Source organism: Sprattus sprattus (assembly GCF_963457725.1).
Source record: "Sprattus sprattus genome assembly, chromosome: 6".
In the NCBI taxonomy this organism is placed as follows: Eukaryota; Metazoa; Chordata; class Actinopteri; order Clupeiformes; family Clupeidae; genus Sprattus; species Sprattus sprattus.
The window spans coordinates 10774495-10798752 of NC_137925.1; the positions used below are offsets into that span (position 1 = coordinate 10774495).

The following is a 24258-nucleotide window of genomic DNA, read 5'->3' on the forward strand; positions in this document are numbered from 1 at the left end:
AAACACGCTGGATATTGATTGATTTTTACATTTACACCTTCACAGATGCCCCCCCCCCCCCCCCCCCCCCCAAACACACTGGATATTGATACCCAGCAGGCACAGAGTTTTCTAATATCGCTGCCATTCATTATTCATGCGTCTGCTGTTGTTCAGTGTGACCCGCACCGGTCCGTTGGGATGGTTCCTCATTATCTTGTAAGAGCCTCTCATCCCTCAACCGAAAAGGAACAGAGAGGAAGAGGAGAGGCAGGCAGAATAAACTCCCCGGCAGAGACTGCCGCCGCCTCCAGGACCGCCGCGACCACCGCAGCCAGCTGCTCGTGTGACTCATCTGCATGTGGCTGAGATCACCTGCCGGGTCATTAGATTAGTCCACTCATCTCGAGTAGGTAGGACGGTGGAGCCGCGTGCTAAAAAGGCTTATGCGTACCCCATTAGCGGGTGCTCTGGCTGACCTGCCTATGGTTCTTAGAGAGTTTCGTTCCACGCCGATTCCAACTGAGGGGGACGTTTTATTTATGGCTTGAGCCTGCCTCGCTCTCTCTCTCTTTCTCTCGCTTTCTCTCTCTGGCCTTCAAATGTTCATAGGCTTTGATATATTCAGAAAACTGGAGGTCATAACATGCCGAGTTTTAATGACTCCACACAGCCTGCATTCATTGCTGCAATGATGTGTCCACAATAACCCGGTTGGGTGAGGTGGGAGGCCCTATCTTTTTTTGCTACACTCTCTGAAGGGATTGTTACAAAGCCTTGAGAACCAAGCTGTGGTAAGGCCAGCCCTTGGGCCTAACATAAACTTCAATGTCACCCAGGAAGCTGTTACTGGGCTTAAAAGAAGCAGGGACGTACTTGAATAATCCCACAACAACCTCTGAGGATACACAGAGCATTGACGTTAGCACGATTGTGCCGCGACAAAGCCTAAACAACCCAGCCTCGCCAAGGCCAGACCTTGAGCCAAAAATATACCTCAACGTCTCCGAGTGAATGAGTGACTGCACACAAAAGAAGCAAGGAAGGTGCTTGAATAACCCAACAACAAGCTCTAAGCATACACAGAGGGCTGATGTCAAGGAACTTTTACAGGGACTTTTCATGGCTTGAAATGGCTTGAGCATCAAACTCTTTTCACCCTCTGAAAGGCATTCCACGTCAGTGTCAATAAAAACAGACCGAAGGTCATGAAAGGAAGCCAGAGTGAATGAATCCAACAGAAGTTAAATGGAAGACCTATTGTTATGACTGGCAAGGGCAGCAAAAGCAATACACAGCTATTTTCCCCCTTATGTATAACTATCTACTCTGCTTTCTGCCTTTAAAAACATACCAATTTGTCTTCTAAATCCTTCACAATCCATCAGGTCTCCATCTACATATGGGTGTTGTTACCATGGAGACATGAGAGCAATAAAAAGAACACGAGAGAAGGAAAATTGAAAATATAACACAGTGTTTATCCTCATCAGCATGAAAACTTGTGATCACCAAGGGGGAAGCCAAAGAAAGGGAAAAAAATGAGCCTACATATAATTGGGCTGATGAAATGTCCAAATTGAAATTGAGTGTCAAGAATCACATTTTAAAACATAATTTATTTCTGTTTGCGCATCAATTTATATGATTAAGCCCAACACTTAGAAATTACCATACTGCACAGGGTTCTACTAAAACACTTTATTATTTACATTTTAATCGAAACTGATTTAGCCTCCTATTAAGAGCAGGTCCATACAATATTGCTAATAATGACGTCCATATGGACAGTCAGTACATTACGTTTAATATATAGGCCTCCATGTGTAGTGACCACAACCAGACAAGTGCCCTCTGCCCCTACACTAGCTGTCATCGTGACCATCTTATCTACCACCACTCTATCATTGCTGTATGTATTTCAAAGCTATTTATTTATCAGAGACCATGCCGTCTTCATCTGGGGTCATTTTTTTCTCCGCTAAGGCAGGAGATGACCATGAACACGTTATGAAGAATTCGAGACCACAATCATGGCAAAATCCAACACTGCCGCCACTGCGAGAGCATTACAAGAAACTGTCTATGGGCTGTGTAGGGGGTGATATCTTTTAGTCATTGGAATATGTGACTTTGGTGCAGTTGGTAGAGCCCACGGTTTGTATTCAAAAGATTGCTAGTTGATTCCCCTCACCTCCGTACTCATCGTAGTTTTACATCTCCTTGTAAATCGCTTTGATTAAAAGCGTCTGCTAAATGACTTAATGTAAATGTATTAATAAGAAGTTCAATAAAATGAAGCAATGAAAAGGAGTTGTGCGCATTTCTCTCTTGAGTGAGACACTTTTTGCTTTATTCACTACTGCACAAAAACTAGACACGTTTGCAAAACTAGAAGTTGATGATGACGTATGGTTAATAACATCGTCATTGTAGAAGGGACATGATAAAATCAAGATCTTAGGTAGGTAAAACAACTTTCGCCGATATCTCCGTAAGGGAGATGGGTTATGTGCTCAAATTTCCTGGGATCAAAGAAGACGTGTGTATGCATGTGCAAACTAAAAATCACGTCCCAGGATTGCTGCGCATGCAAGTTATTTCGGGTGTATCAACTGTACCCATGTCTCAACTGTACTAAGTCTACCCTACTAATAACACTGTCATATAATTATGAGTGCTTTGTTCTCCGCATCGCCAACATTACAAAAATGTAGGCTACCACTCGTAAAAAAGCGCAAGACATTGACTCGAGAAGGTCTTGTAAATTAATTATTCCTTGTCGGCTGAATCGGTTGCGCTCATACAACAACTCATCATGATGGAAAAATAGATCTTGGCGATCGCAAATAACTCTCTCCCTACGCTAATCAAACTATCTAATATAACTCCTTGGTCAATGGGATCCCTCCTTTTGCCAGGGGGTGTGGCAAGCTTATCCAGCTAAACTAACCTTAGCCTGCCCTGGAGCAGATTAGTGCTGAGTGATATGTAACTATGGTAATTTATCGGAAGTTGCTTCGCCGAACCAAGCAGAGGGGCGTTTTTTTTTTTTTAGCCTGGAATCTATGCTGAATAGGGCCCTGGACAGGATGATTTAAAAGATGAGGTGTTTTTGATTTATTTATATTGTCTAACGTCCAGATATTTCCAGGAAAATCAGGCTTGCAGTCTCACTGATTGAATCACAGTTATATTTTATTTTACATTGTGGGAAGGCGAGAGAGAGAGAGAGAGAGAGAGAGAGAGAGAGAGAGTTGGTCAAACAAAGAAGAGTATTTGCCCTACTTCCATTTTGCCTTTGTACTGTGATGTGGGCAGTTTCATAGAGAAGTCAGCCCAAATGTCCACCTGAAAAGAACAATGCCCTGTTGCTAAAATACATTTTCCTTCCCTGGACACAAAACACCTCAGGGCATGTTTTTTCTGAGAGCAATAAGACCCAAACATGGGTTTGGTCTGCTTGTGTTTCATCAGATTTAGGGGACAGCAAAGACCATTCTATTAAGAGGAAGTTAGGTAGGGTCACCTGAGGCTGTATGGCCAACAGGCTTTTCACTGTTTGTTCTGCTGCAGTAAGGACTATTAGGCACACAGCTAATTTGCAATGTTTTGTATATTTACAGTTTGAAAAAGGGAGCGCTTATGCCATTGATGTCTAATAAAAATGCATACATATTGGTTTGTTTCTGTACACTGTATTTTTGTTATATTGGGGATTTCATGGGGCATCTCTGGGGATGTATTTTACAAACACAAAATAATGACAAAAGACTATTTGTCTTATTAAAATAGTTAATCTAGATCTAAGAGGACAGAATTCCCAACTGAGAAATGCTTTTCTAGAGTTTTCATTTACTACTGAAAACTGCGGCCTTGTTCTCATCATCTTAGGGTTTGAAGTTGCAAAGTCTGCAATTGGGTTTCTTTGTGCTCAACAGCCAATCAAATGATAACGCTCCCTTTCCCGCGCTCCCAAAGCACGCATGTTGATTGGCTGGGATTGTTTATGGCTCGGTCCGGGCCACTCTGTTTTTAATTTACATAGCCAGGAGCACACGACCATGAACACTGAACACACAGCCAGAGGGCCATGACAGTAATTCGCTAAATTTAACAAAAAGTGTATGGGATTACAAACATGGACTGCACCTTTATATAACACTAGCAAGGGGAGGAAAAGCATATTCTAATATCCAGCAATTTGTCAAGAGTGCTCAGTTTTTTTTTTTTGCAGAATTTGACTAAACGGTAGGCTACAATAAATTCACAAATGTACAGTCAGCCTTAACCTTTACAGAGCAGAAATGTATTTTAGTGCCTGCTATGCTGGTTTATATGAGGGCTTGTATTTACATCCAACTAAATCCATCTGCTGGAGGACCCATATCTGAGAGCAATTTGGCAATTTGGAGCCATTTCAGTACTTGAAAACATGAGCCAGTGACTCTTCACAGAGATAACCCATCGTAAATGCTAGTTCTCTTTTGATGCTTTACAAGCATGCTAAAAAGCCAGATAATTCAAAATTGTATGGCCATGGAAAATGAATCCCCTCAATCTATTTAAACTGCAGTTCCCGTTGACCACATCAAACTCTACGTCTTGCCATAACAAACACAGATGGACATTCAAGGCGTTTTGTTTGCCGGATATAGCAACACCGGTCTGCCTTCTCTAATTGTAGATCAGCTGAAAACGTCATGCAGGTACCACGTCTTCTTGGCTGGCTGAATAACCGAAATGCTCAGAAATGAGGCAGACGACGAGATGACTCAGACAACAAATTAAGGCCCCTCTTTTGAATGAACCTCTTAATGAACGTCAGGCTGGAGGCTCTGACAGAGTTTCAAGAGGTGAAGGCAGAGGAAGATAATGATTGAAAAAATAACAACCATCATAAATTTAAATTTTAACCTTGCCAGAAATGCACCATTTGCCTTGGACAAAACAACTGATGTTTCATTATTTGTCAGAATATACTTCCTTAACCTTATGAAGCATTAATATGACTTCCTGGACGGGGTAGATGTGAACAAATGTAAAAATACATCGAACTTGTAATCAGTCTTATCTGCCTGCACTGAGAAAAGCACTGATGCATGATAATTCAAACAGATGGATCAACCGACAAGTGTCCAATTTGCAAACACTGCCACCTAGTGGCTCATAACCAAACTAACACAGATTATCTTGTTGCCTGACAATTCTACCCATCATTTCTGTCCAAGTGTGATCCTGTTCCAAAAGCTTTGACAGACTGCCACTAACCTTGGCTCTGACATTCTCAAAAGAGGCTGGGCTGACAAGGGAGAAGCAGATGAGAAACACGTCCTGAAAAACAAGCACAGATACACACATAATAGATCACTATGAATGCCTGTATTCCTGTATTTATTCAGGCTCTGTCTCAATCCAACAACAGTTTGAAATATTAAAGGTCTACGTACATTCTCTTTTCACACTTTCGTCATATTTAATTCAGTTTTTTCTCATTTTTATCTCAAAAAAGCAACCTCAAGGTTAGGTGAATATGCCCTGGTGTAGACATTTTTTCTTTCTTTGGGTCTTTGTTAATTATGAACCTTGTTAAAAAGTCCTCATGCTTACTGTCTGTGGGTAGGAGAGGGGCCTCAGCCTGTCGTAGTCTTCCTGCCCTGCCGTATCCCATAGTCCCAGGTTCACTGGTTTGCTGTCCACCATCACATTTGCAGAATAGTTGTCAAACCTGGAAGAAAAAGAGAAAGAAAAAAAATCACAGAAGGCGATCCCTCACGTTCCCTCGTTGACACTTAAGAAAGAAACTTTTGACGCTCTTAATAGAGCAGTCATTTCATCTGTACAGCAGTCATTTCACCTAACAGACGAGCCACAGCCATTGAACACGAGCACACAGGAAAGCTATTGAGTTTAAACGCTAGGAAAGGTCTTCTCGTGGGATGTCATTACTTGTGTTCTCTTTCATCCAGACACCCTGACACGTCTCTCCGCTCTCCGAGGGGGTATGAGATGACTCAAGGAGAGAGAGACTGGAGACAGACAGACACAGCTATTATGGTGTCCCAAGAGACGTTGGGCATGAGGCAGGTTTACCATGATGGAACAGCACTGCTTCCTGGAGTTATTACAGTGTCCCCGAGAGACCCCCCCCCCCCCACACACACACACACACACACACACATATGGGAAGATGTAAATCAGAGGCACACTCAAGTAATCCCGCTTAGGAGATGCAGGAGGATCCAGGTTTGAGCTGATTTGTGCCACCAGGCGATTGCTGGATGACAGCGTTTTTCCATTCCACTCGTTTTTTTTTTTTTTTTTTTTTTACACGTAAGCCCATATGGAGTGTGATGTTTTGATGGTGCACTTCCTTACACTGGAGGCACAAGGTCAACCTGTCCCACACGGTTCTCATACTCACACGGTGGGGATGTACTCTCCTGGGAAGGCATTGGTGGTGTAGCTGATGAGCAGGCAGGTTTTCCCCACAGCACTGGAGAGAGAGAGGGAGAGAGACGGAGAGAGAGAGAGAGAGAGAGAGAGACAGAGAGAGAGAGACAGAGAGCGAGAAACCGAGAGAGACAGAGAGAGAGAGGGGGGAGGGGGGGAGGGAGGAAGAAAGAGAGGGAAGAAGAAGAAGCAGTCAAACTCACTGGGAGAAAGAGGAATGTTTTTCACGTGAATGGACTGACATACATGCAAACCCCTTTGTGTAAGCATGTTGCCACCTTAACACTGGGATGCACTTAATGACGGATATGAGCAGACAGACAGACAGACACACACGAAACACACATTCATGCATATACACACATGCACATCATTTCATACAAATCCAAACAGTACAACTGTGAACACACACAAATACACATCAGTGCATAAAGAGACAGAGAGACACAATAGCAAAGCAACATTACTGCAATGCAATGATTCAAGACCACCCTTGCATCAAGAACTAACCGAGAAAAATGTTCCACTTCTGAAATGACTGGATAATGCCCCATTGCCACTCTTGATCTGGCCTTTGCATACACCAGTGACAAAAATGACTAACTGTCGTATTTTATTTCCACACTGATCAGTGATAGGGTGCATTACAGTGTCCCTTTTGATCATTTTGAGAGAAAGGCTTTTGAAGTATGTTTTAAACATTTACATAAGTCTCTTTGGGGTCTGGGTGGAGAGGATTTTAAAAACATAAATAACTGGTGATAGCGATTCATATCAAACAAAGTTCGAGAAGAAGAAATAAAGAAAATAAACTAAAGACTGACTGAGAAAAGAAAAAGAGAACTGGTTAGAGAGATGTGTTGACACATGTTGAGAAAGATGGCGAGAAAAAGGAAAGTGTCCCCTAAGACTTCCACATATGATTGAAGCAGAGACATGATGATGATGATGATAAGACATTAACTGCTATGAAAAACCTGCTGTGACGTTTTCTCTGCCAAGCAAAAAGCAAAAATAAATGATGTGTTTAAATTTCAAAATACTTGTATTGCCTAATATACTAATTTTCCATTAAAAAAACAAGAAGTCTAAACATTTAAACAACTAATGAATACAATTGTGAAAGAGTTAATCGTGTAACTGGCAGCTCAGCTCAGTCTGATTGCAGAGAGCACCTTGAGTTTGGCATTCCACCTGAGTCTCAGAGGATAGTCTGCGTGCCTTGACAGGACTGCAGGAATGCTGGCTCCAGGCCTCACAAACTAGCCAGCACAGCACAGCACAGCACAGCACAGCACAGCACAGCACAGCACAGCACAGCACAGCACAGCACAGCACAGCACTGCACAGCACAGCACAGCCAGTGCTCCTTCAGCTGAGAGGTACCAGAGGCCGCAGAGGCACCAGCTACACAGCAAGCTTTCCAAAAGGGCATGGCTGAGAAAACACTAGCCTGAGGCTAACTAAAGTTACCTCTAGGACAGCAAACAAGGCGACTGACAGCAAACGTTACCTCTACCTTGCTCCATTCCAAAGCTGTACTTTATGTATTTCTTTACTTTATTAGTTTTTTTAGGTGGTTTTAAGCTAGATGCTCTTGCGTACGTTTCCCCTTAGCTTCTTTTTAATTGTTTGCTTATATCTGCAAGTGTCACTGCTCAGCCGCCTTTCTGTTTCACACCACAGAGTTGGTTTCCTGACTTGTGTGCACTTGAATTTAGGGCTGGCTACTCCCTAGCAGGTTGTCAGGCAGGCATTCTCAGAAGACCGGCCCGACTTTTATGAAACTCTGCTCGCTCCACCAGACGTCATTGCAGGGGCTGAGGTCTCTTCAGCTGTATGTTCAAAAATCAGACAAAAGCCTACTTATACAATCTGTCCTTCATTTTATTCTCTAATCCATCTAGGACAATAAATGGCATTCACAAGTATGGCCAGTTATACATAGCTAATACAGCTAATGTGAGAATAGGCTGCTGTCATTTTCAGAGAGAGAAGTGTCGAGCTCACAGGATTGGCCCAACTCTAAAGTCTACTCATTATTTAAGGCATTCCTGTCTGAACAAAGCACATGAAGGCTTTCTGGCAGAAAGAGCCAAGGCTTTGGGTTCAGCGCTAAGGGAGACCTTAGGATGTGGTCCAGCTGCTTAATGCGACTGTGGCACTTTTCAGAGGTGCTTTCAGAAAAGGAGGAAAGTAATGCAAAGTCTACCAGACAGGCACACAAGTGAGCATTTTAGATGCCAGCATAAACACAAAACACAATAGGCGCCCTAGCTCTTCCCAAAAGAAGAAGAATTAGAACAAGCTGACAAGATGACATTCTATTCCATCTCAAAGTATAGGAGGGTCTTTAAAGCTTCACAGCAAAAAAAAAATTCTCGAAACTCTGCCACCAAGGGTTCTCCAATCTCCACAGGCAGGACTCAAGGGAGGCAGCGAAGTGGAGCACTATAGCACTCTCTTTCCCTCTCAAGTTTCTTTTTCCTCAAATTGCTAGCACTTCACTCAGGCTCTCAAGCCTTTTCTCCATGAACAGCTAGAACCTTTTCAAGAAGCCCTTACTATATTCCGATGCAGAATATCTCCCAAGAAATGAACGGGGGTTGCTCTACAAGCACACAATACAGGCCTGCGATGACTCATGCGACTCCAAACGTCCATACGTGTATATTACAAACATAATCGCATCCTTGTGGGCCTTTAGTTCTCTCATTTTGTCTCATTTGTCAATTTCCTCTCTCTCCTCCCTTCCTCTATCTAGTCTGTGTGTGTCTGACTTCTTACAAGACAGTTCTGTGTCTTCATCAGCTACACAGACGGTTTAAAAAATAGTGTTCGGTCGCCGCAAGCATGTCTTTCCATCAGGTTGGTACCAACTTTGTGAAGACCATTTTAAGACACATATTGTACTTGTACGCTGAGACCAGAGTATCAATAACATTCAGCCAATGTAAGGCCGATGCACAGATGGGGTATAAGTAAGAGATTATTAAGTATAAGTAGTTCTCTGTGTGTGTGTGTGTGTGTGTGTGTGTGTGTGTGTGTGTGTGTGTGTGTGTGTGTGTGTGTGTGTGTGTGTGTGTGTTTGTGTGTGTGTGTGTGTGTGTGTGTGTGTGTGTGTGTGTGGTGTCGAGGATGTGGCATTTAGGATACTCTGTGTGGTGTGGTGTGTGGCTTTAATTCTCCTAAAAAACCGGCATGTGCAGTCAACGTGTTAAAGAAACAAAAACACGCTGGCTCTGTGGTTAATGTTAAGCACATACAGTATTTATTAGAGTGCGGAATTGATGCCTTTTTTAGGTTCTGTCTAGGGATGCACGATATTGAATTTTAGCCGATATCCGATATACCGATATTTACTAGCTCATTTTGGCCGATTGCCGATGCCGATATATACACAGCTTTTTAATTATTGAAAAGTCTCTCCTGTACTAGAATGAATCTGTTATTATGCTAGGGTATTGCTGTAAATACAGGACATTACAGACTTGATTTGTATCATTTTAGAAATAGACATTCACTCATGAAACTGAAATGGTTTAAAATATGGCAGATTTATTTATATTTTCACGTCACATTTTTCATACTTGAACAGTACCTCCTTGAACTTGAACAACTACACTCTGGAAATGCAGCTTGGCTTACTTGGCAAGCTAACGTTGGTTAACTGACTTACAGTTTAATAACGTCCCTTCTAGGATTTCTAGACTAATCTATGTAACGTTATTTCCAAGTTAGCTGTATAAATTCCATAGATGGAAAAGTAAGCCATGTACAGATAGCGTGGGCTCGTGACATAACGTTTCACATCGCGTCAAATGAGGCATCATCAACTTCTCTGGTGTCACCTAGCATGCTTGGCTAACTTTGCAAGCTAACCTTGGTTCACTGACTTACAGTTTAATAACGTCCCTTCTAGGATTTCTAGACTAATCTATGTAACGTTATTGCCAAGTTAGCTGTATAAATTCCATAAATGCAAAAGTGAGCCATGTACAGATAGCGTGGGCTTGTGACATAACGTTTCACATCCCGTGAAATGAGGTATCATCAACTTCTCTGGTGTCAATTAGCATGCACGCTAACAAGCTAGTGTTACTCCGTAACTTATTAACGTCTATTAGCGCGACAGGTAATGTTGTAAAGCGTGGCACGCGGGTGGTCTGCATCTATGCATGCAACCTACGTTATGGCCAAGCTGCATCTCCTCCTCCTTCTCCTGAAAAGTTTTCTGACAAATAGGCATTTTGTCATCATCCTCTGATACTGTGAAGTAGGCTACTGCCACACAGCCGACGCTCATAAACATTTGCTTCGCGTGCGCATAATTTACACGTCACCTTATCGGCCAGGTATATCGGCAGAAATGTTTCATATCTGCAGATACCGATAATTAAGTTTTGAAGCCGATATCTGCCGATACCGATGTCTTGCCGATATTATCGTGCATCCCTAGTTCTGTCACAAACACACGTACAGCCATGGTGAAATTGAATAAAAAGATGTGGGAACAAGGGACAGAATAGAAAAGAACACATGAGACTCTTCTAAAAATTGAGTGTGGACCCCAAAGGCTCAGTGATTGTGTGGCCTCCAACAGAAATTTGAGGTAAAGAGAACAAGCCTCATTACAAGGATGGGCGGTAGATATCAGTTTAGCTGCCATCTAGCCAAAGGAAAACTGAACCAGATATGAGGTCTGCAGAAATGAAGAATACTGCAGACCAGTGCGGACATAAATGAGGAACACATGACAAATGTGTGTCTACACGTAGTGGGAGTCAGAAGAGGAACGAGTCACTACAAAATGGAGAACTCGAATACAGGATATCCTCAAAAATTCTTCTGCAGCTGCTCTATTGTTACGTTTACCTTTAGAGTTCAAAATGGTCCAAATACAGTAGTGCCCTTGTTCAGGAGCTAGGGTCAGGGTTTAGTTTCAAACAAATATTCAGGCAAAGCTTCTCAATACTGATTTATATGAATAAACAGAGCAAGAAAATCTCTCATCCCTTTCAGCAAGCTGCAAAATCACCCTCTCCTTATACAGACACCAGTCGACAACAGCGCCATGTCTCCATACTGACTCTTCTACATCCGTCCATCTTGTGTTACAGAAGGCTAAATAACTGCATTCTAAAATGTAGAACATCCGGCATCACCATGAGGTCAGCATAAGGTTGATAAACATGTTCTTCCTTTTTCCTCTAACCTGATAAGGAAACTTTATCCACACATGTGGCACAACACACTGACTGTATGGCACTTTCATGACAATCAGGTTCATGGGAAACCATCATAAAGGTTGGATACTGAATTTTAGACCAAAAATAAATCAGTGAATAGATAAATAACAGATCAATACTACAGGTGAGTAGCTTAGTACAGGAGAACGCCTGTGCTTCAGGCAATGATGGTTACATCTCAGGCAATCTATGCACCGCACTCAGAGTGTGATACACATGTCCTAATGTCTAACGGCTATAGAACGGTACATATTGAGTTAATGTATTAATGCACATTACATTCCAGATCAGGTGTTCAGAACTACTTCACGAGTTGATTGACATGTTGAGAGAACTTTTGAGTGCTTATACCTTGAAAACTCTTATGAATCATAGACATAAACAGCTTTAGTGTCACAAAAAGTATATCAAAACAACAAATTATCACGAGACAGCCCATTGTCAGTTAAATAACTGATCACTGTTTCTAGTGCTGCCCAATCCAATGTAAGTTTTTTTTTGCCAAAAATCATTGCACATATAAACAGATTAAAGAAACACAACATTCAGCGAACTTACCCATCTCCTACCACCACACATTTTATAGCTTGCATGTTTCTGGAAAACTTCGAGAAACGCTGCTATTGACAACTTGGCTGTAAGTATTGTGAGACACAGGAAACAAGTTTTGACGGTGTTCTGCCACTATCTCCGTTCCCTCCCCCTCCCACACCGTTGCTCTTTCTCTATTTTTTCTCTTTCCGTGTCCAATCATGCGCGTGTGGTTGTGACAGGCTGTTCAGTGTAATGTGTAGGAGACGCAGCTAGGAGGAAGTATGTTCACGGTGGTCATGAACTCCTGCAATCTTATTTTCTCTAAAGGGAACTGATTGATCCAACAGAGGGCGCAAATTGCTCAATGGAAAACTTCCTGTTAAGCTAACTAGTCAACTTATTTTATGGCCCGCTTGAAACTTGAAAGTATAGATGTATGACCGTTTTAGCACGTTTGCGACACAGATTTTACTTAACCTTACACATACATGAGCAGCAAATTAACACGTTACTGCCATGAAACCAGAAAGAAGATGAAAATCAATCTATTTTCTTTGAGTCAAAGAAGAATATGTTATTAATGAAAATATAGACCTAACAAATATGATATTTGAAATATGATGTTCTTATATAGCCTACAGTTAAGCAGAAACATTGCAATTTTTTTTTTTGAAATCTCAAATTCAGTGATAACGTATTTCTACTCAGTTACTACATGACTCCTTGTCTATAAATATTTTTCAGTAATTTAGAGTAAAACATCAAAGTTAGAAAACTCTTTACTCAGACTATGTATATCTACAGTAGGAACAGGTGTCAATAGGGTTTCCATCCCATGTTTTAATGCGCATTTTCTCTATGCGAATATAGAGAAATGTGCATTAAAACATGAGATGGAAACCCACCTATTGTGTGACCGATAACTTCATTCATTGGTACAGTGATACATTTGCTTCTTTTTGCTCCTGTTACTCAGACCAGTTTCAGACCAGAGCCGTGATGAAAAGGGCATCCATGTGGAAGGATGGTAAGTTAGGGGCAAGTTTGACCTACCCAGACATGGCCCCTCCTTTCTGTACTGTTAATATGTAGTGCACAATGGGTAAAAATACAGACTAAATGATGTGCATTCCATGTGCATATTAACTTATTTCTAGCTAACAATACCCTTATACAAATGAAAACACTTCACTACCCACTCAGTATGGCAAGGCAGATGTGACACACTGAGTTTGCTATGGAAACTTTTTTTTTTCACCTCTTCATCTGAGCGGCTTTAACACCGATGCTCTCTTCCTGTTTCTAGGCAGAGCCTCTTCAGATCACTCAACATGGGCAGCCAGAGAAAGGACAGCTTCCTCTGGGGGAAAGGTAAGAGCTCTCTCGACTTTTCTTGGCTAGATTTATTTCAGATTTATGTGTAACAATACTGCAGGGCATATACTGTACATAATAAGCATGTCACTTAGGCATCTGATTGGCAACATTAGATACAAAATGAGCTGAATGTGTCCAGTTGAAATAGAAAGAGCCAACAAGTGATGCCCCAGTGATGGTCATAGAGTTTGCCAACCGTGTGCACGTGGATTTAGAGATGCGATTGGCAATGTGATAAATGCAGCGTTAGATTATCGTAGAGCATAGCTGATCTTTTAGAAATACTGCTCAGATGTTTAGGTTTATCGGTGAGACTGTCACCTGAGAGGAGGACATACCAACCAACTCAGGTGGTACACACAGCGCTAACGGTACTTGTCAAAGAAGAAAGTAATAAAAAACTGTAACCGCCTGAGAACCAACCCATTCACTTGTGTCCTCTGCAGTTGACATTTGTTTTTCATTCATACCCTCTTACTCTTTTGAGCTTTTCTGTTAATTTGTCTTGGTTCCCAGGAGGATATTGTTTGCCAGCATGATCTGCCTATACTGATGGCTTGAAGTCTTCAGATATGGGATGTGATGTGGCCTTTTGCATGGTAGACAAGGGTGGCAGTGTAAAATAAGCTCAGAGTTATTCCAGTAAGAGAAGTGTCAGTTCTGTATATTTAGCTAGGTGTGAGAAATAAGTGCTGAGTACATTGTGGGGAGCTGGGCGTGTGCATGTATGTATGTTCAATTGTGTAGTGCATATAGGATGTAGTTATGTGTGAAATAGAATCAACCCTCACCCTTTCATTTATGTGTGTGTGTGTGTGTGTTTGTGTGTGTGTGTGTGTGTGGGTGGGTGTGTGTGTGTGTGTTTGTGTGTGTGTGTGTCAAGCTCCCTTAGAGTTCACTCCCAAAGAGGAAAAGCTGCTTGAGACCATGAAGATACACAAGAATGACATCATGGATGACATTCAGGTACAGGAAATGACAGCATCAGATAGTGGAACTTGGTTTAAGGGTTTACAACATTGTAAAATAAGACTTTAGAAAGCCTCCATTTCAAAAGAATATAAAGGTATGTATCAGGCTGTACCAACCCTGAGGTCATGCCAACGTCTGAGTGTGTGCGTGTGTGTGTGAGATGAACAGCTGTTAGCTAATGCCTGACTATGCTGGCCTCATTCAGCTTTTGCATCACTTCCCTTTCGCAGAAACTGAGGCTGGAAATTGAGAACGTCATGACTGAGATCGAGAACGAGGCTTCGGACGAGGAGAAGTAAGAAAGTTCTTGTGTTGGGTCACTTGCTGGGAACGTGGTCGGTGTACAATAGACCCTTTTCCTGTTCTCGGTTTCACTTGCCTCTTTTTTGAAAAGGAAACGTACAAACATACTCTCAACAATCATGAGTACAGGTGACAAAATTGACAGTATTGACATAGAGGGAACATTTCTTTTGACCTTGAGAAATAATTGATTGAGAAATCAATTTCTTTGCAAGTCTTACACTTGACTGTTTTCTGTCTAAGCTTCAAAAAAATGAAACCACACATCCAGGGTTGTCTTTTCTCTGTGCTGCCCCCATGGACTTGCGTACACATCCGGGTGTTAGTGCCCATCTCAAGAGTGGGCCTGGGTCCATGGGTGTTAGAGGGGCTGATGCCTGTGGGTGGACGTTTCCACTGTGTTTTGTAATCCCTTTTGCATACAGAGTCTGTAGCAGACTTATCAGGGGGACAAATAGTGCCATGCCAAAGACAGGAGGGTGGCCATGAATCTGTCATGAACTGGCTTTATAAGAACTGGTCAACTGGTTTCTCTTCCCTCTATCTGAATGACCATTCTTCTTCAGAGCCAAATTAACAAAATAGTGGGTGTTTGGTGGGAATGAATATGTGAACGAATGACTGACTGACTGACTGACTGACTGAATGACTGACTTACTGACTGACTGAATGAATGAATGAATGAATGAAATGAATGAATGAATGAATGAATTAAATGAATGAATGAATTAAATGAATAAATTAATGAAATAATGGATGGATGCTTAAGTCAGTTTATACAAACCATATATTTGAAAATCAGAAAGAAACTTTGCTTTGCTGAACTGTTAATTTCTCTCCCACCTGTTTAGCAAATCAGCTGTGCGGTCTAAGCGGTTCCTTTGTGGGAAAAAGAAGTTCAACATGGATCCAAAAAAGGTAAGCTGATATGAATCCTCATTTTAGCCCAACAGTCTTTGCAGTATTATTATATCTTTATGTCATTATATTATTATTATATTCTAGTAAGCATCAGTGTTATGACTTATGTGGGTAGGCAGTGTTTTAGAAAGAACCGTTATTATTTTGGTTACATCAGTAGATCATATAGTGTCATAGAGTAGAGCCCAGCCACATGATTCATGCTGGATGAAATCAGACGTAAACTAGTACGAAATTAGGAAATTAGGAAACACTGCAGCTTAAACTTCCACAAAATGAGCTGGATAGAGACGCGCTTATGTTTTTAATACAGAATCGTTAAGCAAAAGAGAAATGGATGAATCAAAACGAGTTGGAGATGGGCATATCTTGTGAAAGCATAGGTATGAAATCTCTACATATAGGCATTCAAATGGAATGACTAATAAATGCAGAATCATTTCACACATCCACACATTATGTAATATGTGCACAGACTGGAATATAATGTATTGCTTGTTTTTGTCATGGTGATCACCAGGCTAGTCCCTATTAATCATGATGTGGTCTGCCACAACAACACCACCCCAATACAACAACAATACCAGTGTAACCATGATAACTATGCAGATGACTATAGTGAGCAGCAATTTTATAATGGCTATAGACCTATTGCAACCTTATATATGAATTCTGTGGTTTGGCAAGGCAAGTTTATTTTTATAGCACGTTTCATACACAGGGGCAATTAAATGCGCTCACCACAAAGAAAAGCAAAAGGCACAGAGAGTAAGGAAATATGAAAATACAAATAAAGTAAAAGAAAAGCAGAAAGTACATGAAATTAAATAATTACAAAGTACATACAATTGAATACAAATGTGATTTTATTAACCCAGGCTGTGTGTTTATTCAGAACACCAAAAACAGAACCATAGAGCCATAGCCTGAATAGAATCCACCATAGAAAAGAGCATAGAAAAGTAAAAGTAAAGAACATAAAAAAACTGACAATCATTAAAGGACAACGTCCATAAAATAGAATAAAAACATAATTAAAAGAATGTACAAAATATATCAAATCATTTTGAAAGTAGGAACACAGAACAGAGAACCATAGAGCACTAGCCCAAATAGTATCCACAATTGAATCTGAGCCTGATAGAGCCTGATAGAGCCGTTTTCAAAGAAAGGTCAGATAGTTAAAATACAGCAAAAGCCTGAATAGAATCCTTAGTAGAACCTGATAGAGCCGTTTAAAAAAAAAAAGAGCCCGAGATACAGCTTAGCCCAAGACTTAAGCCTAAATAGAGGCCTGCCCAAGATTTCAGTTCCCTGTTGGGAATGACTAGGGGTCTACTTCCAGAATGAAAGTGTGTTGCAACAGTTAAAACAGGTGTGTACAGCTGAAACATATCTGTGAAGGAGTTTGGTCCTGTCCCATTTAGTGATTTTTAAACAAGCAGCAAGTAAGTTCTGTGACTTACTGGAAATATTGAAGTAAAATGGTTGTTTTCGTTATGTTTTGTGGCAGCTCTATTTTTCTACAAGCTGTAGCTGTTTGATGGTCTTTTTTAGGAAGGCAAGTGAAAAGACTGTTGCAGTGGTTAACTCTGCTGAAAATAAAGGCATGAATGAGTTTTTCGAAACCATCTTTTGACATAAGGCCTCTACCTTTGGCTGTTTTTTAAACATGTAAAAAGCTGATTTAGTTATTGCATTCACATGGTTGTTATCAATTAATACACCAACATTTGACGTCAACGAAGTTGAGTAAAAACTAAAACACTTTTTTAATGATTTTGCCAACAAATGATAGATTGCATTTGGGCTGGTAATTGTTAAACACTGAAACATCTAGATGATTCCTTATGAGTAGGGACTTCATAACAGCTGTTTTCAGGGGCTGAGGAAATTCACCAGATAGTACAGATACATTTACAATATTAAGCCTGTCTGCAGATAAGAAGTGAAAAAGTGGGGAAAGTTGGTTGACAGTATATCTAAGCAGCATGTGGAAGAGTTGTCATTGTCTACAAAACTAAATTCTGTCATCAAGATGAGTTCCCTTCTCTTTGTTGCTGACAAATCCATCTGTTGAGTTATTAGTAATTGAGAGGATATGTTCTCCCCGATTTGATTAATTTTACCTTTGAAAAAAGGTTTGCAAAGTCGTTACAATTAGTATCAGAGTGAAATTCGGGGGCCAGTGGTAAAGGGGGGTAAGTCAGCTACACAAGTGCTTCAAAAAGCATAAATTATTGTCTTTACAGTATTTCTACTGATGACATTGGAGAAGAAAGATTTTCTTGCTTTGCATATTTTAGCATTATATGCTCTTTATGGATTAAATACTGGACCTGAAGTTTGCATTTGTGCCATTTTCTTTTCTTCAGTTGGATTTTGTTTCCTTGGTGCCTTCTGTTTGTCGTTAACTTTTACTGGAGCAATGACATCCATAATATTAACCATTTTTAAACTAAAATTATTCAGCAAATCATCTACAGAGTCTGACAGTTGACTCAAGGCCCTTGAAAGAGAGAACCCGTATGATCGTTTACGACTCTCTTTCTTACAGTCATAGATCGATTCTGAATGTGTGGGGACATAAGACACCAAAGAACACACAGCAATGATCGAATAAGGCCACGTCCTTGGCGGTTGTAGAGGCATTAAGACCATTTCTGAGTGTTGAGAGTGAGAGGAAGAGGGGGAGGAGAAGAAAAAAGAACAAAAAGAGGCTGAGAGCCCCACATCCTGTGTTTGAAAACCACACATGCTCCTTTTCACTCTGCTGCACACAATGCACTTGGCTGTTTGCTGCTCACTGTTCAACACATCCTCACCGAACCAGCTGTCGGTAACAGAGAGTGATAAAGGGCCAACACAATCTAGGCATGATACTGTTTACCTGACAACATGGTACGATGGACGGTAGTTAACATGATCGTTTTTTTACCAAGAATCATTCAGGAGATGCACAATATCTATATGCTCAACTTACTGCAGACATACATTAAAACGGTTTAGTCTTTTTTACAAGTTAATGAACTGAAAGTAATGCTTTCACTAAGTGTGTCTCAAAGCTAGCTGTCTTGTCACCACGTACTACGGTCTAGTATCCCCTCTGCGTGGGAGGAAGGATGCATCTGCACATTTACAGCTTCTTTTTTTTGCTCAGACTGAAGTTGCACACAGTTATAATTGTTATTTCTTAGCAGAAATAGCCTTTTTTTTAACCACCACTAAGGCACTGCAGTTAGCCTTGCCTGTCCGAGGGCACAGACGTGTGATGAGTGTGGGTTTGACAGCCTCCAGACATTCAGTCCATCCAGAACATCTGCCACTATTAATGCATTGGTAAAGTAGGTCAAGAAATAGTGCATAGTCATTATTTTGCCAGTGGTGCAATTGCACGGTAACCTAGAGAATGTGTGTGCAAATATAACATAATTTAAATGCTATAATCTGATACATGTTTTGTTTTTTATTCTTCAATTAGAGTGTTTAATTGTGCCATCACCTTTTGTATTTGAAAAATAAAATCTGAGCTCACCGGTAAGTGTCCCCTTTCAGGGTATTCAGTATCTGGTGGATAATTGCCTGTTGGAATGGACACCGGAGGCCGTGGCAGAATTCCTCTACAAAGAGGACGGCCTTAACAAGACTGCCATTGGCAACCTTCTAGGAGAAAGGTATGTGGTAATGACAAAGACTGATGATGACAGCTTTCACTTAATCTGATGTGGTTATGGTGCAACGCTGCCCTTGAAGTGTTCTAAAGAACTTCACAACTAATCTAGTGATCATGTCCAAAGGCTTAGGCCTGTTGTACAGTGAATGCCATCAGTTACAATTTATGAACACAAGGCTTATCAACTAAATTATCAGTGCACCATTGACATCCTTCTGCCAAATTCATGATTCATATTGTCAAGTAAAATTCTGAAAGAATTCCAAACACAATGACTATGATTGTAATGATTCACTCCTAGTGGTTCCTTTCTATAAACATATGTGTGTTGTCCTGTTGTTGTTGTTTTTGTCACCAAAGAGAAGAGATGCATCTTAGGATCCTAAAAGTTTATGTGGACCTCCATGAGTTTTCAGACCTGAATTTAGTGCAGGCATTGAGGTAAGACACAGTTACTGATCATCCTCTGAATGATTTGGAGTGTGTTGAATTTGTTTCCATATGTATGAACAATATCTCAGTATAAAATGTATAATTTACATTCATTTATTTTTGGAATTGACATGCTAGATATGTATATGCTGTCATTGTTCGCTATTGTCACACAACATGTGACATTGCCATGGGTCTAGTCTTATCTGAACGTCTGGGTGTTACGTGGCTATTACTCATTTTGAACATGGCAGGCAGTTCCTGTGGAGTTTCCGTCTCCCTGGTGAGGCTCAGAAGATTGACCGTATGATGGAGGCATTCGCCACACGCTACTGCAATTGTAACCCAGGTGTATTTCAGTTGACAGGTACATATAGACCTTTTTGTGTCACTATGATCTAACAGATTTAAACATGACAGAGTTTTTAATGCTAAAGCCCATATCTGAATGCCATTGGGGCAAGACATATCGTTGCCAGTCATACTTCTTTTTGCAATGTTCTGAGGGGAAGTAGCTCAAATCACCACTCTTACACCACTTGTGGCTGCACCTGTTTGTGGCATTCGCCTTTAGAACTACGATTCACATCTGATCCACACAGGTTAAGTCATTTGGTGGAAAGCAGTATGTTCAATTTGAAAAAGGAACAGCCTGTGTATGCACATGAACCATCCTGTGACGTGTCTTTGTGTGACGTACAGACACCTGCTATATCCTGTCCTTTGCCATCATCATGCTGAACACCAGCCTGCACAACCCCAACGTGAAGGACAAGCCCAACCTGGAGCGCTTCATCAGCATGAACCGAGGCATCAACAACGGGCTCGACATGCCCAGTGAGCTCCTCACGGTGAGGCCCCGAGGACAGGCCAGCGGCACAGGTCCTCCTGTCAGGACGACCAAGCTCCTTTCATTATTTCCTTCTCTTCTCAGTAGTTTATTTTCTTTGCTTCTGTAGTAAATTGTAACCGATGAATTGTCATCCTATATTGTGCTTCTAAAACAGGCATTACATTTTCATGTGTCACAAACGGCAGATTCAGTGTCCACATATTAATGTCAGCACTTCTGGTATTTATTGATATTTCTTGCCCTGCCGTGGACGTGAATATTCATGGAGGAGAATTCTGGATGTCTAGCAGTTAAAGCTGACCTTGTCTGCGCTAAACCAGAATGTTATTCTACTATTTTTCTCACACAGAAACTGTTCGACAGCATTTACAGTGAGCCCTTTAAAATCCCTGAAGATGATGGCAAAGATCTCACACACACATTCTTCAATCCAGATCGAGAGGGCTGGTTACTAAAATTGGGTGAGCTCACTGTCGCTACTCACAGAAATAGCTGTGTTCGGTTCCTGCATGTCCTTCTCCTACTGTACAGTTTGTTGCTTCTGATACTGAAACAGTGGGCCACTCCCAACAAAACCAAATTAGCATCCAACCTTCTACAAGGACACAGTCAAAATTTTATTTTAAATTGATTATGACTGAGACCTTTTGGTAATTGGTGTAATTACCTCAAGTGCTGAATATATAGTTTAGAGGCAGCTTATAACTGCTGCCTTTGCCTCTATTCAACAGTAGAAATGGCTCTGAATTAAAAGGAAGTCATGCAGTAACCTATTCATTCCTGCAGGGGGCAGGGTGAAAACGTGGAAGAGGAGGTGGTTCATTTTGACCGACAGCTGTCTCTATTACTTTCAGTACACTGCAGTGAGTATGAGTTCCCCCTGTTGTTTAGGCTTCAACATATGCTGATCATATCTGAAGGCCTTCAAGTAATCTATCATCCTTCCACAGGACAAAGAGCCCAAAGGAATCATCCCATTGGAGAACCTCTGTGTCGAGGAAGTGGAGCATCCTCATAAACAGGTGACAGGCTGTTGATTGATTGATTTTATTATACAACTAAAATACATATAATAACCTGTTACACAAATGTCATCACATACAAGCCCCAGCCCTCTATATTATGACCTGACATTTTGCCACATTTGCTTCATTTTTATGGCAAGTTGGTCTCTAGGAGGCCATGTGGCGCTACTCCGTTGTGGAGTAGTGCCACCTAGTGAACACCTAGCACTTCACTAGCTAAAATCTTGTGATATAAATGTAAGCTGAGACAGTGGAAAGACACACAGACACAGCTACTGCCTGTGGTATCAGTCTCGTAAATCCTGTGTGATAGGCTTTTCAAGTGTCTTTTCGTTTTGTCCATTAATGTGCTATTTGTGGATATCCAAATACATTAAAATAGCTTATTGCATCATGTGTTGGGACTCCTGTAGATAGAGTACAGTTATTTAATATGTCTCGTAAGCACAGTGTGGTTGGACTGTGAGCAACTTCTTACTATGCACCCTGCTGTTGGAGTTAGAGAGCCCAGGTGGCTTTGATTTCATAATCTGTCCGTAATCGTTCTTTCACTTTATAGGTCATATAACGCACCACTATGCGGTCCGTCTAGTTTCCATTGTAGCCCATAACATGAGTCAGTGGATGTGTAGCATAGACTGGAGTCTCTGAACTGTGCATCATGTGTGTTTCCAGTTCTGTCTGGAGTTGTACAGCCCTCAGGGGAAGATGATAAAAGCCTGTAAGACAGAGACAGACGGCAAAGTTGTGATGGGGAAACACAACTCCTACCGCATCAGCGCCGCCACCGCCGAGGAGAGGGACGAGTGGATCAAGTCCATACGGTCAGAACCGTGACTACTGTGCATGATGACACTACAGACAGACACAGACACACAGACACACACACGTCTATCACAGTTTCCACAGTGCCATGTACACACTTGTACATGCTCAAGTAAGCATGCACAGCCATATGTAAGATATTAGATATTGTATGTTATATATACTGAGCCAAAAAGCATAGGTTAGTTGGTATAGGTTTATGAAAAATATGCAAATAGATGGCATAGGTTATTTGCATATATAAAAAATATGCAAATAAATATACAAATACACAATTTGAAATACTTATTATGTAAAAATACTTATTTTGTGACATCTTTTTTTTCTATAAAACTCACAATTTACTCGTGTAAGAAATTTCAGCAGATGTTTAAAGGACATTACAAATTACTTTCTCGTCAGACACTACTGATTTTCCATTCCGGTTTGTGTTGTTAGAGGTAGTAGTATAACTGTTGTAGTTTCAAAAATCCAGTTCTAGTTTAAATCTTCACTACCTCAATACTAAACTTCAATACTGTGGATGGAAGACCCATAGAAGGCTCAGAGCCAGCAGAGACACAATGGCAGAGCAGAGTATCAAATAAAACGATTCACTTCCTTAACTTCGTCATATTCACCCAAAGCTTAGGCTCGTTACCAGTCTCTGTGCTTTGTAATAAGCCTGTGTGCACTGTGAGTTGCCTCTATGGTGTGTTTTGCCTGTGTTGCTAGTTGAGATGTATCTGCGATTTATGACAGGACATTTCTAATTCATTTCTGTAAATTAAATATAGAGTGTATCTACCAATCAAAGTGAGTTTTTTTTTTTATTGTTGAGACTAAATAAACACATTTTCTTTACAGCATGTTACTTTTCAGGTGTTTCAGCCTCTGGCTTCAATAATCTGTCATACCTAGAATTGCAGTTGCAATCTGTAATCTGAATCTGTCCTCTTCACCCTGCAGGGCCAGCATTACCAAAGATCCCTTCCATGACCTGGTGTCACAGCGCAAAAGGAAACTCACCAGCAATGTGGAATCTTTTGACTGAATGCCTCAGGGTAAAAGAACCCCACCTGCTTAGAGTTCACTTTGCGATCGCTTTAAGGTTTTTGTGGGGAGACTAAGACCCAGACAGGTGTCAAACCAGTTAGACAGGTGTCAAACCAGTATGTCTTTGACATGGTTCTTCTTAAGAGGCCACAATGCAAATTTAGCCAACAGCCTAGAGGATGGAGGCACTGAAAGTGACGGTCAGCTTGAGAAGGATTTAGAGTTATCAGGAGTCCTGATTTACTGCCACCTTCTAAGACAAAACTACCATTTCAGTATCGCTGTGACATGACTGGAGGGTGTTCAGTGAACAGTGAAGGGCTACTAAGAACCGACATCCCAGGTCTGTGAGGGTAACAAGGAAGAATACCCAAATACCTTCAGTCATTTCATTCTCATAGAAAAAGTCTCTGTGTCTTTTAAGTCTAATTCCTAAATGCAAACATGATTTTTTGAAATGGGACAATGTCAAATAATTTTATAATTGTACAAATGTCAAATATTCTCATTACTGTATAAAAGTTTCTCATTTGTATTTGACATTAAGTTAGAATATATAGATGTAAATATGTTGTTCATAGATGGTGTTGTCAAATAAAGTGCCATTAATTTCTGTAAATAATTATT

The 24258-nt window shown here is 40.9% G+C and overlaps 2 protein-coding genes across 2 annotated transcripts in view; one reads left to right on the plus strand and one right to left on the minus strand.

Annotated features, from left to right (window-relative positions):
- rac2 (Rac family small GTPase 2) overlaps positions 1–12327 on the minus strand; it is a 14394-nt gene extending 2067 nt beyond the window's left edge. Inside the window, exons 1-4 of the mRNA XM_080840973.1 lie at positions 12240–12327; positions 6404–6475; positions 5590–5707; positions 5251–5313 (exon numbers count right to left, since the gene is read on the minus strand). Coding sequence (XP_080697099.1) covers positions 5251–5313; positions 5590–5707; positions 6404–6475; positions 12240–12274 — 288 coding nt within the window. The 5' untranslated portion in view covers positions 12275–12327. The remainder of the gene's footprint in view (positions 1–5250; positions 5314–5589; positions 5708–6403; positions 6476–12239) is intronic.
- A 678-nt stretch (positions 12328–13005) lies between these two features.
- On the plus strand, positions 13006–23629 carry LOC308366995 (cytohesin-2-like; the record flags this gene model as incomplete). The annotated part of the gene is made up of 15 exons (XM_080840817.1): positions 13006–13028; positions 13192–13242; positions 13522–13586; positions 14476–14558; positions 14795–14859; positions 15719–15785; positions 19344–19462; positions 19822–19902; positions 20148–20260; positions 20596–20744; positions 21096–21207; positions 21533–21609; positions 21697–21768; positions 22447–22595; positions 23545–23629. The coding sequence occupies 15 exons, from the start codon at positions 13006–13008 to the stop codon at positions 23627–23629; spliced, it is 1311 nt and encodes a 436-aa protein (XP_080696943.1).
- Between the last annotated feature and the right edge of the window lie 629 nt (positions 23630–24258).